The 14298-nt window shown below is 46.3% G+C and overlaps 1 protein-coding gene across 1 annotated transcript in view; it reads left to right on the top strand.

Annotated features, from left to right (window-relative positions):
• Positions 1-14298, top strand: part of BRINP1 (BMP/retinoic acid inducible neural specific 1) — a 177870-nt gene that overhangs the window by 47238 nt on the left and 116334 nt on the right. Inside the window, exon 2 of the mRNA XM_025888606.2 lies at positions 1526-1793. Coding sequence (XP_025744391.1) covers positions 1576-1793 — 218 coding nt within the window. The 5' untranslated portion in view covers positions 1526-1575. The remainder of the gene's footprint in view (positions 1-1525; positions 1794-14298) is intronic.

Below are 14298 nucleotides of genomic sequence, written 5' to 3' on the forward strand. Positions count from 1 at the left end.
CCACCGAGCAGGGAGCCTTACACGGGGCTCAAACCCGGGACCCTGGGATCACGATCTGAGCCCGAGGCAAATGCTTAACCGGCCGAGCCGCCCCTGCGCCCCCAACTAACACTTATGGAGGGAAATAGAAACAGGAAATGACTTTTGAGGGCCTGAGCTCCGCTGGCTACTGGAAAATAAATAGGACTTGGTCAGGGTGGTGGTGACTGTGCGCAGGGACACTCCCAGCAGGGACTTAGTGGGCAGGAACAGTGTCAGCGTGCATCGTTGTCACTAGCCTCGTCATCATTGATGCCGTTTATTGAGCACTTAATAAATGGCAAGCAGCGGGTGGGACATTTTACATAAATCATGTCAGTCCGTTCTCACACGAGGTGCTAACGCCCACCATGTTTTATGGACGGGGGAAGGGAGACATGGGGCTGTTCAGTGACTTGCCTGAAATGATACTGTTTATAATTCATGGAATCTGGATTCAAAGCTGCCTTTCCATATTGAGTAAGGTAAGCTCTTCTAGAGGGGCGCCTGGGTGGCTCAGTCGTTAAGTGACTGCCTTCGGCTCAGGTCGTGATCCCAGGGTCCTGGGATCGAGCCCCGCATCGGGCTCCCTGCTCCGCGGGAAGCCTGCTTCTCCCTCTCCCGCTCCCCCTGCTTGTGTTCCCTCTCTCGCTGTATCTCTCTCTGTCAAATAAATAAATAAGATCTTAAAAAAAAAAAAAAAGATAAGCTCTTCTAGAATAAGCGCGGTCGGGGGCATAAGGAATTCGCTAAGCTAATAAGTAGAAAATGAGGAGAGAATACAAACCTGTAAGTGTCCAAAGGCTAAGCATGTCCCATGGTCTCTCTTCTCTCCTCCCCACAAAAAGCCTCCACCCCAGCTCTCCCTTAGTCTTAAATATTTCTCCAGCACGGCACCAGGGTGCTATGATACCAACCCTGCACAAAAGAAGAGGTGAGCAAGACCCTACCTGATCCCTTGGCCTTTAGTTTCCCTTCTGAACACCAGGGAACCTCGAGGCTCGGAATCCTCAACGGTGAATTCTCTGGTCACAGGTGCACCTGTCTCCACATCCCTTACTGGTCATATGGGACTCAGGATCTGCCTCCATTCATTTCATTCATTCTTCAAACACATTTGCCTGAAACATGTATGATGTGACAAGTGCCAAGGTAGAGGGTTCGAAGTCCATCCTCTGTTCTGCACATGAGGAGGCTGCATCCCTATGAGGCTAAGCATTGGTCCATGCTCACGCAACACGTTGATTGGCAAAGCAGGAACGTGAGCCCATATCTCCGGAGAGGCCATGCTCTTCACCAGAAATGATCCTGGTTTTCATAAATCTTAACACACTAGACTGATGTAATATTATGAAGATATGTTAACGGCATTTTTTTCTGTGTCTTTCTCTTCCTTTTATTTTGTTTATTTTTTTTCTCTCTCTCTCTTTCCTGTCTCCCTTTCTTTCTCGTCCTTTCTCTCTCTCTCTCTCTCTCTCTCTCTCTCTTTTTTTTTCTTTCTCCTCAGGACTCCACAGAATGGAGCAAGAATGAGAGGAAAAAGGCCGGCAGAAAAGCATGAACTGGAGGTTTGTTGAGCTCCTCTACTTCCTGTTTGTATGGGGCCGTATCTCAGTGCAGCCCTCCCACCAGGAACCAGCTGGGACAGACCAACATGTCTCCAAGGAATTTGATTGGCTTATTTCAGACAGGGGGCCTTTCCACCACTCCAGGAGCTACCTGTCCTTTGTGGAAAGACACCGTCAAGGATTTACAACCAGATATAAAATATACAGGTAAGACCTGGGTTGAGCTTGTCCTCGCCTTCCGTGCCTTTCATTCATAGAGGGCTCTTTGGGGTCAGGTGTGGGTTTGGGCCTCGTTGTATGGAGGAACGTCTGGGCCGAGGGATCATGAGCCTTCAGCAGGCTGTTACTTGTTGTTTCACCTTGTTTTTGTACTTTGCACAAGAGATGAACAATGACAAGGACAAGAGCAAATAGCTAACATTTAATGCGTGCTGACTGTGTGCCAGGCATGGATGGTGCTTACTACTTGGCATACACTATCTCATTTGAGCCTTTGCATTAGTCATCGGAGGTAGATTCTATCTCTTCTCTCCATCTTATGCACGAAGTCACTGATCCTCAGCTAGGTCAAACGATTTGCCTGAAGTTCCACAGGCAGTACGTGATAGGCCTCGGGTTCATACCCTTTTTTTTTTTTTTTTTAAGATTTTATTTATTTATTTGGCAGAGAGATACAGAGAGAGAACAAGCAGGCAGAGAGGCAGGCAGAGGGAGAGGGAGAAGCAGGCTCCCCGCCGAGCAGGGAGCCTGATGCGGGGCTCGATCCCAGGACCCTGGGATTATGACCTGAGCTGAAGGCAGCCGCTTAACCGACGGAGCCACCCAGGCGCGCCCCCATATCCTGTTTTATCTGCATCCACAGTCACAGAATTTTTAATCAACCGCATCAGATATAGGTAGTGTTGTTGGCAAATGCTGTTAACATACCAACATCTTACCCAAAAATATTCACACATCTGGAAACAAGTAGGGACCCTCAATGAACAACCTTTTCTGATTTGGTTCTTGACCTGTTGGAATGCCACTCACCCAAAAAGGACTTAGCCCAAAGTTCTTTCCTCTTTGAAACCATTTTAGATTCTCCCCATTCAGCTCTTTCACCCTCTCTTGGATATCTCATAGCTCTCTACACTTACATCTCTTTAGTTTTAAACCATCTGAAGTTAGAGTGCTTCTTTGCATTTCTCACCCAATTAGAAACCCGTTGAGGACAGGACTTATATGCAATTCATTCCTGGATCCCTCAAGTGATTTTTGTTCTACCTTGTATCAGAAGCACACAATAAACGTTGTGGTCTTAAATGAGTTGGGGAATGCAAGAAACTCTCTAGAGGTGTAGTCTTTGTCTTAAGGTCAAGGAAGAAGGGGCATACCCTTAACCCTTCTGGGCTAGTTAGAATGGGAAAACCAGGAAGCATGGTGGAGGAAAGGACCCCGACCTGCATCTGGGAAGGCAAGCATTTAGGTCGTAAGACTTCTGTGTATTTGTGATGACAATGGGTGTGTCTCCCTTGCACATTTGTTGGCATCGTAGACTGGGGATGTGACTTTATGCTGAATATTCTAATCCTACTTTGAATAGTGGCTGAGGTTTTGCAAGTTTCCATCTATGAAAGAGTTCACAGATGAGCCTTGAAGGGTGCTGAGTGATCAGAGAGTTACTGGGGGAAGGTCCTCTGGGCATGATAGAAAGCAGGAACACAAGGGAGCATGAATACGGGGTGTGCAGGAAAGGGGGAAGGAGAGCAGGGGTGAAAAATAAGGAGTCTTTCTTCCAAAAGAGAATTTCAGAATTTTAAAATATATTTATTGGGGCTCCTGGGTGGCTCAGTCAGTTAAGCAGCTGCCTTCGGCTCAGATCACGATCCCACGGTCCTGGGATCGAGTCCTGCATCGGGCTCCCTGCTCAGTGGGGGGTCTGCTTCTCCCTCTCCCTCTGCCTGCGTCTCTGCCTACTTGTGCTTTCTCTCTCTGTGTCAAATAGATAAAACCTTTAAAATATATAGTTCTTCTTGGGAGAACTATTCCTAAATCACCTAAGAACGATAGTTATCTACTTCATTTCAAATTTGGATCCTTGGCATAATTTCTGGCGTAATACAGCCACTGCTCTTTGTGAACACGTGTAAACCAAACGTGGGCACTCCCTGATGACTCAACAGAACACACCGGTATCTGAAGTCCCAGGCACCGGGAAAGATGCAAGCTGAGCTAGAGGATTTGAGGGAACAGAACAAGTGGTAGAGATCCAGGTATCTTACCCTGTTTGTGTTTTGTCAGACAACGATAACATCTTGGTTTGACATGTTGGCTTTCGCTTCCATGTGGGCCTCCTGAGGACGCCTTAAAGTTGGATGCCTGGGGTTCACATTTCCTTTTTAAAGATCAGAAGATGACTGACTTGAATAAAGTCATGCAGCTGAAAAATGATGGATCCTGGACTGTCTGACTATAAATCCATAACCACACCGATGAATATGATAGAGCTGATGGCATCCATTCATTATTTACAAATGTTTGTTAGCAACTGCTGTAAGCCTGCCTCTGTGCTAGACCCTGGGGTTACGCGGGCTTGAAAATGAGTAGTAATGCTCTAACATGATGGCTGTGCTTGGGTTTTAGAAGGGAGCTGTGGTGCCTGGTGGATGATTAACATACGCTAGTAAAGACTGCTGGAATACCCCTAGACTCACATGGATACTCTGAGTAGAACCACAGTAGCTCAACAGTGGCTAGCTTTAACTGAGCACTTAATGATGGGCCATGAAAGGATGTCACTGACTCCTCACAACAACCTCTGTGAGGTGAGCAGTGCCTTGGCATTTTACAGATTGGAAAACCAGGACTTGGCGAGGCTGAGTGCATGGCCCCAGCTCGTCCATGTGGTAAGGAATGGAGCTGGGGTCCAAACACGCACCCGCCTGACCCTGGAGCCCTCCTTCCAGATGCTGTGCCATCCGGCTCCCCCAGCATGGTGTCTACACATAGAGTGTTCCCGAGCTCTGGAAGGGCTCTTGCAGACATTTTTCCTCACAACCACTTTTGTAAACATTTGGGGTTGGTTTTAGAGAGAGCTAAGAAAGGAAAGGTTGTTAATGAGGTTGGGGGGTCAGGACATCTGGATACTAACTCCAGCTTTCTGGGCACGGGTCTTGTGACATTAGGCGAACTCCCCCCTCTCCTGGCTCACACCCTCCTCACCCATCAAATGGTAGCTTTGATATCCATCAGTGGTTTTCAACCTATGCTCTTTGAAATCTCGAGGATCGATGAAAGAAGTCATAAAAGCCACCATAGTGTGGGAAGACAGGCAAGCTTCTGTGTGTGTGGGGGGGTGACCGGCAGGACCCCCCCAGGCTTACGCAGCACTTGTGCAGTACAATCGAAAGTCTCACTCTTCGGCTTTCGTGCTCTGATGTTCCATTTGCTTGCCTTTGGGTCCCACTGCTAAAGCAAAGTGTGCCATCATCCAACAGGCTGATTTCTAGGATGCTTTCTTGTTCTAAAATTAAGTATAAGATTTAACCAAGGTCACGTGGTTAATTAAATGCTGGAGTTTGGCCCAGAAGTCAGGCCCCCTGGTCATCTAGTTATTCCTTCCTTCCTTTATTTAATCCTCCAATAATTATGAAGCACCAGCTAGAGGCCCAGCACCATGTTTGGGGCAGATAATACAATGATGAGTAAAACAAACATGGTCCCCGCTCTCCTAGGAGAGACTGACATTAATTAAACACACACACACACACACACACACACACACACACACACAATAAGTGCTACAAAGAAAAAAGTGCAGGGTAGATATAACTGGGAGATCATTAATACCATCAACATTGATTTGGAACCTACTACGTGCAAAGATCAGGTGGGGTTCCTATCCTGATCAGCACATGGACACACATGCAGATAAGTACGCAGAGACACGTGTGCCTCTCCAGGTCAGGTTCAGACCAGAGCCACAGCCACTAGGACATGCTCCTGAGGGCGGTTGTCAAGTGACTTTGTCCTCACCGCATGCTGCTTTGTTGAAGCATGAAAGCATGTCTTCTGGTGATTTCCAGTGTGTCTTTCCGTGTGCTCATGTAGACCCAGCACATTAAACACTCGACATTTGCATCATGACAGCAAGGCTTTTCTCCAGGAATGTGCCACACTGGCTTGTGCTAGACAGCCAGCCTTATGGAGGTGCCCTAGCCCTCCAGCTTTGGCCAAGTTCCCCCCACCCTGCCCTCATGTTGGGCCCCAGGCTGATCTAGGAGCTTCAGAAAGAATCTGAGGGGAGGTCTCCTCTCCTCACTTAAGTGGGGTTAAGGCCATTTCTTTTCTCATGCATATGCACACAGAGGCTGGTTTCAGCTCACAGACTCAGGACGGGAGTCGGTACCAATGGCAAGAAGGGGAGTTTTTCCCGTAAAATCCCAGCAGAAGCCTTTTCTTGGGTTGTTTCACAAGCCAAGCAATAAGATGTGTACAAGTAGTGGTTTAGGTGCATGAGGCACACGCTCTGTCTTGCCTAAGTCTGAGCTGACCCATGGAGGCTGGGCGATTTTCTGCATGCACCTGCCAGCGTCATTGATCTCGGGAGTCAGGGAACCTGGGCGCTGGCCCACCTCTTCTGCCTCCTTCGTGCATGCTTTTGGCCCAGATAATGGAATTTGGGAGCTTCTGTTTCGTCGTCTGTAAAATGAGAGTGTTAGCCAAGGTGATCTTCAAGGTCCTCCCTTTTCTGAAATTCCATGATTCCATGAAATACTCTCCTCAGAAGGTATTGCCTGGGGTAGTGGAGAGGACTGGACTTGGGAGTCTGGAGACTCAGGCTTTGTTTATTTGGGAGCCAGTTTCTGGCTTTCTCATCTGGGCCAATGCATTCTGTGGATCTCTCGCTCATAGAATTTAGCACCAGTCATATGCCGTGAGCTGTGCTATGGTTCGGTCATACAGATGTGACCAAAAGAAAACAATGAAGTGCACATGCACACACACACACACACACACACGAACACACACGCACAACCAGTAGGGTCCACCCTGTCCTCCACCAAACTCAGAGTTGAGGGTGGAGGGTAGAAGCAAAACAAAAATCAGTAAGCACATAGTTATCATTCCGTGGATAGGAATGGATAAGGAAGTGCTCAGGTCCTCAATTTGCTCCTCTGTAGGAAGGGATAATGATGTCTGTTTGTCCTACCCACCAGGTCAAATGAGGTAAAGTTCACGTGAGAATGCTTTGTACAGTTTAAATGTTCTATCAGCAAATTTTTTTCATTAAGGTTCTAAATCATCATTCGAATAAAATCATTGATTTTCACTTTCTGCTAAGCCCATACATACATTAGTCATTAAATACAGTCATTCTGGGAGGGAAATGCTCTTATTGCCCATATTATGAATAAGAAAACATAGGCGCCAGGAGGCTAAGCAAATTGTCCACGTCACAAGACGTGTCCATTGTCACGAGAAGTGGCTCGGCTGGGAACCAGAAACGGGACTCTGAGACCCTACAACGGGAGCTCTTACCTTATGCTGTCATGACTCTCTCTAGTTTTTAGTTACCTGGTTTATCATCAAGTACTGAGAAAGTCCCTCTGCCCCTGGGCAAGTTACAATCTCTCCGAGTCTCTGTCTTCTTATTTGCAAAATGGAGGTCCTGTGAAATGCCTTGTGTGCTTGTGGTGCGAAATAACATTGCTATCAAACATTTAGAGCTTGGAATTTTGCAGGACTTGTATAAATCCCAATTTACCCTTTTATCTCAGATGGCTGATGGCATTACTAGAAATTATTTCTTTTGTTCTCGAGATAATTTAGAAGTCATTTTGGTCTCCTGAAAAAAAAAAAAAAAAGAAGTCATTTTGGTCTCTTAGTAGTTGCTACTAAAAAAAAAAAAAAAAGTCAGTTTGGTCCAAAGTTGTTTCCTGCCTTTTTGTGTTTTATTTTCTGTTTATTTTTTCCTGACTTTGAGCTCATCAGTAATTGCAAAATGTAGCAGTTACATGAGAGGTGGTTTCATATTGAGTGGTTTTCCTTGCAGGTTGCTGAGCAAGTGGTTTGTGGCTCATGGTGTGCCTTCTCTTCCTCTGAGCCCTAAATAAGTACGCGAAAGTTGAGTGTAAATCAAATCTTGGGAAACCAGGTCTGATTGCCTGTCTTGCACATTTATTTCAGACTTGCATGACTCTCACTCCTAATCTGATATTCTAATGGTTCCCTGATGTATTTCACAAAAATATCCACAGTAGGTTTTGTGGTAAAGCTACTTGGTTGAATGAATGTGGCGGTGGGGGTGGGGGGGTGTTGGTCTCCCCGAGGTGAATGAGATGCGGTCCTTATCCAGAAATTCGAAAGTATCTGTTGGGTACCTAGGTATGCCAGATGCTGTGCCCTGGGGAACCAATAAAGTCCAAGGTAGCCTGGACTGCCTTCAAGGAGCTTACAGACAAGTGGCAGTAAGGGAGAAGTCCACCACTGCACCTCTGAGGATGCTTGTTTGTGGTTGAACTTGACACCACCAGCCTCCAGATTCCAGATGGAATCTTAATGTCACATAGCGCAAGGGTTTTATTTCTATTAGTGTAGGAAAATTCAATCTAAATCGGCGTTTCTTAAAGTAGATTACACAGAACTCTAGTTCAATGCAATGTTAAAAGGTGTTTTCTGGAACAACAACAAAAAAGATCCCATAGTCAAGTAAACAGTAACAGTGATGATAAGTGAATCACTAACATTGAAAGCTTACCAAGTGTCCAGCATGAACACACTGTGCCTACATTATTCCAACTGATTTAATCCTTTCCATCATCTTGTCCAGTAGGTTTTATTATTTTCTTTGTTTATAGAACTTGTCCAAGGAAGGAGAGCTAGTTTCTGGGAGAGTGGGATATGGCATAGGTAAGAGGATTCTCGAGCCTGTGTGTTTAATTAACCATTGCCTCCCAAATTTTATATGTGTGTGTATATATACATATATATACACACACATATAAAATACACATTAACAATACTTGACCAAATCTCTTTGACCACACAACCTCTTATTCTCAGAAGTATTGGAATTCTGGAGAGCAGGTGTAAGGATTGCTGGCTCTACCTGGCTTTTAGTGTCTCTCCTTTGGACACCAGCCTGGGTCAAAGCACTCTTAAAGGGACACCTCTTTAGCTTGGAAACTGGCACTTGGCCGAGGAAGCCCCCCTATGCATCCAGCTTTCACTTTGAACACTTTAGTCAAAGTCTGCCTTATCCCGGTTTATGATTGAGAAGGAAGGAATCAGCAGCTTCAGTTTCCCTGTCAAAGGTAGTAGCCTTCTCTTTATTTTTTTTTCCTCTCTCTCCCTTTGCATTTCCTAAATTTCTGAGCTACTATTTCTTATTCCTGAATTTGGCATTCCCGCCTGTTGTATAGGGATAGGGACCTCAACAGAGGCCGGAGCCACGGTCAAGGAGTGAGCTAAGACCTTGATTCCACATTGCAAAGAAGCAGTGCACTGTAGAGTCACCTGCAAAGCTTTTAAACAATACCAATGCCTGGGTCCTTCTTCTGATAGTTTGATTTCATTGGTCCAGTTCGGACCGGAGAACCACTGACCTGGGGCAATGATTGCCAATCAGGGGTGATTTTGCTCTCTAAACGGACATTCAGAGATTTCTGGGGGGATCCGGGTTGTCACATTTGGTTGTGGAGGGGGTTTGCTACCGGCGTTTAATGGAGCGAGGCCAGGAATCAGGGACATTGCTAAATAGCCTGCAATGTACTGCCAGCCTTCTGCAGCAGAGCATCATCTGACACACAATGTCAGTAGTGTGGAGGTTGAGAAATTCTTCTCAAGAGCAAGTATTTTGGGGGAAAAAAAGGAAAAGGGGCAGTGAGAAGGATAGCAGAATAAATAGTCTTAGCTTTTGGTTTTTACGCGTCTGAGTTGGAATGGTTACAGTATAGGCATCAGTGTCATGGTCAGGTTCCCAGTCTGGCTGCAGGGCCAAAGGGGAAGGGATTTTGCATGTTTTAAGACATGGCCTCAGACCAGAGTAGAAGTTAATGCATTTAGGAAGGTGAATCAGTTTGTGCTTCCTGCTGCAGAGAGGCAGTATTTAAGGGAAATCAGTTCTCCTCTCCAGAAAAAACAATCTCCATTCCTTCAGGACATCTGGGAGATCCGGTGGGTTTCTCCTTTGACTACAGAATTCCCTAGGAAGTGAGATGTTTAGGCACCATTGCTAGGTTCGGCTATAGACGGCCTGAGTCCTTAACAACCAGTTTGGACCCGGTGGGTTAACAGATAACTTTTTATCCCTTTTAGAGCATGCCCAGTAGGCATGAAAGAAGATGGGAACGGGACAATGTCTCAGGTTTATAGTTGTCAATTTCAGCCACTTAGAGGCTGGCGTCACTGGTGAGAACCAATACCCTGTGCCCTCCCCCTACCTTATCCCTCATTTAATCCAAATTTCTGCTCAAGTTCTCCCTGAACAGAGAGGGATGGGGAAGGATATACTGCAAACATCTCCCGGGCCACTTGGTGTCAATTCAAAGATAATGTTTTGTGTTGATTATTTAAAATTGATCTTCCCCTTCCAAGAACGATAGCTTTATTGCTCCCAAATTGGTACCTTTGCTGTGCTTTACCTCTTTGCTCCCATGCCATTACTGAACTGACTTCGTGAGCTGCAAACCTTAGTTTGCTTCAATCATGGCTGAGCAGTTGTCCAGCTTGAGTCGGGATTAGGGTCTGAAAATGGACAGGCTTGCACACCTCCCTCAGGTGGAGTGACTGACACAAGTCCCCTGTTGGGACTGGGGAAATTTGGAGAAGAGAGACAAGCCCTTGCAGCCTCAGACTCCATGCTCCAAACCTTGGCCAAAGAAGACGCAGGGACTGGATCCATGATCGGGAGCACCTGCAGCTTATTCATTCATTTGAAAAATGTTTACTGATCTCCAGACTCCTACCAACCGGCCCTGCACCATTCCCTTGGGGATTGGAAGAGGAACCCTTGATCCTCCCCCTCAAGGAATCCATGATATCTTGGAGTAAACGGACCAAAGACACATAAAGCACAGTACCTGTGCTGCGTTCCCTGGCTGAGCCCTGCCCTTGGGGCTCTGTTTGTGGAGGGGGAGGGGAACTTGCCCTAGCATTAGGATTGTGAAGAGGGGAGGATGGGAGGAAAAGACAAGTCTAAGAAGGCATCCTAGAGGAAAGGGTATTGAACTCAGTCTTCAGGGAGGAGTAGGAATTTGTGAGAAGGCAACCGGGAGAAAAGTAGCCCAGCCGGGCAGAGTAGTGCCTGCGAAAACAAGAGGTGGGAGGGACCTCAGATCTATAGGGGTGTGTGTGTGTGTGTGTGTGTGTGTGTGTGTTTTGAGTAGCAGTGATGTACAACAGAAGGCTGGATAGCAACTCGGAGGCGACAATGAAAGAAATTTGGAATGGCAAATTGGTTTCAACCAAACTCAAACTCTAGCACATTGTCAGAGTATTACTAGACCCTTATTTAGAGCAATGTTTTTTCCTTCTTTTGTCTTTACATTTCTTAACCCTAACTCATGCTTAAATTTATTTTTACATTGATACTTATTAAACCTATAGAGATACAGATACATGATCGAAATGAAAATTCATAAAAAAATACTTAACCTTATACATGTGATGTGTATTTTGATATTTTCTATTCCATTCTAGTACTGTCTATTCTTTTCTGATTCATTTATTTTTTTTTTTAAGATTTATTTATTTATTTATTTATTTATTAGAGAGACTGAGAGATCGAGAGCACACAAGCAGGGGATGGGGGTAGGAGGGGCAGAGAGGCAGAGACTGAGGGAGAAGCAGACGCCCCGCCAAGCAGGGAGCCCACTGTGGGGCTCCATCCCAGGACCCTGGGATCATGACCTGAGCTCAAGGCAGGTGCCCAACCGACTGAGCCACCCAGGTGCCCCTGGTTCATTTATTTTTTAAAATGTGGCTCCCTACCAACTAAAGTGATTTCAGCCTCCGCCAATGGAGTGGGCCTTCCCGTCTGAAATACACTGACTTTGGGTCCATGTCGTGGTCAGTTGGGGCTCAGGGGACAGCTGTACTCTTTGCTTCTCAGAGTGTGTCATGGGCTCTGGTTAAGCATGTTAGAACCTGTGCCTTTCCTGATTTGGGCAACAGGAAAATGCTGAAGGGTCTGAAGCAGGAGACTGACATGGGCTGATAATGCATTTAGAAATATCGCTCTGGCAGCAGCGGGCAGAATGCGTGGAAGGGAGTAGGAGGGAAGGGTTCAAAAGCGGTGGCAGTAATTCAAGGGAGAGGAAGGGAGCGCTGAAGCCAAGACAGAGGCAATAAAGATGGAATTCATCAACTCCCAAGTACGATTCCGTGCCACCGACAGAGCTGCTCCGGACCTACCCGTCAGGCAGCTCCCTTCCTGGGCTGCATCCAGGCCTACCTGCCCCAATTCCATTCTTGGCACCCTGTGGCAGGATACATTTTTTTTTTTTTTTAATGTACAATTCGGCAGCTGCTGGATACCTTTGTATCCCTTATGAAAGGAACCAGAATACCCAGGCTTCTGCCTCCAGGCAATTTCTTTATCTCGCAAGGGCTTCCTCCTGGGCATAAGAATTACTGAGTCTCATTAGCGGTGGATTCCCAGACTGGCTTGGAGGAAAGCTTTGTATCCCACCCTTTATGTATACCTGGCTTGTCTCTGCAAACCTCTGCAAACCTCCATTAAAACTTCCAGCCCCAAGTCAGTATCTAAGCTTCTGTGAAGCTAAACTAGTCGCTATCCCTGAGCGTTGGGCAGCAAGTCTTGAGACTCAGGCAGACCTTGGTTTGAATCCTGGCTGTGCCATTTCCCACCTGTGAGGTCCTGGGTCTGTTAAACTTTTTGACCTCAACTTCTCCATCTGTGAAATGCGGATATATCCCATAATTGTTGCAAAGATTTAAGAAGATAACACATGATCATAGTTAGCACAGAGCAAGTGCTTGAGGACTGGTAGTTAAACATCTGAAGCACTCTTTCCTGGAAATTCAGCGGCAGGGACTCCAAGAAGGTTTGCAGATCTCCAACAACAGGCGGCGAACTCGATCTGGGTGCTTGTAGGTTAGGTGTCCTAGGGTGGTAGCATTGGTTCCATTCTTTGACTAAGAGGACACTTGTTAGGAGGAAGATAAAAAGGAAAAGAAAGATTTCTGATGCCCTGAGGCACATATAGCAGGAATCCAGAGGCCTACATACTGGCAAGGTAGCCTTAAGCCATCAGCATGCACAGATTCGTGTAAACAGTACACATCCCATGATTTGCAAGCGTCTAATTTATTAATCAGCCCAGGTGATGGGAGCTGTCTGCAACATCTCATCTTCCAGTTCCGGCTGCACAGTGCCCGCCAGGTTGTCTTTGATGTGTAATGCTCAGGAGACGTTCATCCCCCCAGGCATGGCTTTTCACCCAAGCACCTTCCAGCCATCAGCAGCATTTCAGAATGGGGTCTATTTGTGTGGTGGGAGTAACTCTCCTGTTTTCCAAACTGTAGGCGTGTGGTTCAGAGAAGGGTAGCAAGGTGCAGCCGCCCTTCCTGAGCACTCGGGACATCCTCTTTGTGACTCTAGCATGACATCCGGATGTAGATCCCATTTATGGAGGGTGTGGTTTGTGTGAGAAAGAAGGAACTGGATACAAAGGATCTGGGGGGCGCCTGGGTGGCTCAGTCGTTGGGTGTCTGCCTTCGGCTCCGGTCAATCCCAGGGTCCTGGGATCGAGCCCCGCATCAGGCTCCCTGCTTGGCGGGAGGCCTGCTTCTCCCTCTCCCGCTCCCCCTGCTTGTGTTCTCTCTCTCTCTCTCTCTCTCTCTCTCTCTCTGTCTCGCTCTCTCTCTCTCGCTGTTCTCTCACTGTCAAATAAACAAACAAACAAAAAAACAAAGGATCTGGAAGTCTCTGGCATGGCTAATTGGTTTGGGATTGTCTGATTTGGGAAGGAATTGCTCACTGGTACATGAAGTCGACATATACAGAGTTTTTACCTTGTGCAGGAACTGCATGAGCCTCTGATACCAACAAAGCAATATTCGTCTGTGCCTTTAGGAGCACTGTAGGTAGCTGGCCAGAGATGGAGGGTATGGAGTCAAATTGCTCCCTCTTAGGAGGAGTGCAGGGGAAGACAATTAACATGGAGTGCTAGTATAAAGAAGGATTTCAAGAAGAAGAGGATTTTTTCTTTCCTTTTTTTTTAAGTTGAGATCTGGACAGTAGGAATTAGGTATAGGAACATAGAGGTGCGTGCGTGTGTGTGTGTGTGTGTGTGTGTGTGTGTGTGTGTGTGTGTGTTTTGAGGTCATGTCCAGAAAGAGACAAACTTGTTCTGGGGTCTGCAGTAATTCACTGTGAATGACAGGCAGAGAAAATGTTAGCATGCAGGCCAGAGAAGTGAGTCGGGGGTTGGGTCATGGAGCTCGATGTATGTTATAGAAAAGACTTTGCACTTTATTTATCCTAAGATGGCGTCTTCCACACTTTCTCATTTCTCAAAATGCTCTCAGTGATTTTATTATAGTTCCTGGAGGCCAGGGAAATCCTAATTCTGTTTATTGAGGAGTTAGGTCTGCACAGCTTAATGAAATATTTATGTCCCCCAAAGTTTAGTGGCCATTTGAAAAATGATGCATGCAAACCTAAAGAAAAAGCAAAATTTTATTTTTGTTCCTAAATAATCACAGT

The sequence above is a fragment of the Callorhinus ursinus genome, unplaced genomic scaffold (genome assembly GCF_003265705.2).
Source record: "Callorhinus ursinus isolate GAN/ISIS: 27379988/994484 unplaced genomic scaffold, GSC_fseal_2.0 scaffold24, whole genome shotgun sequence".
Taxonomy (NCBI): Eukaryota; Metazoa; Chordata; class Mammalia; order Carnivora; family Otariidae; genus Callorhinus; species Callorhinus ursinus.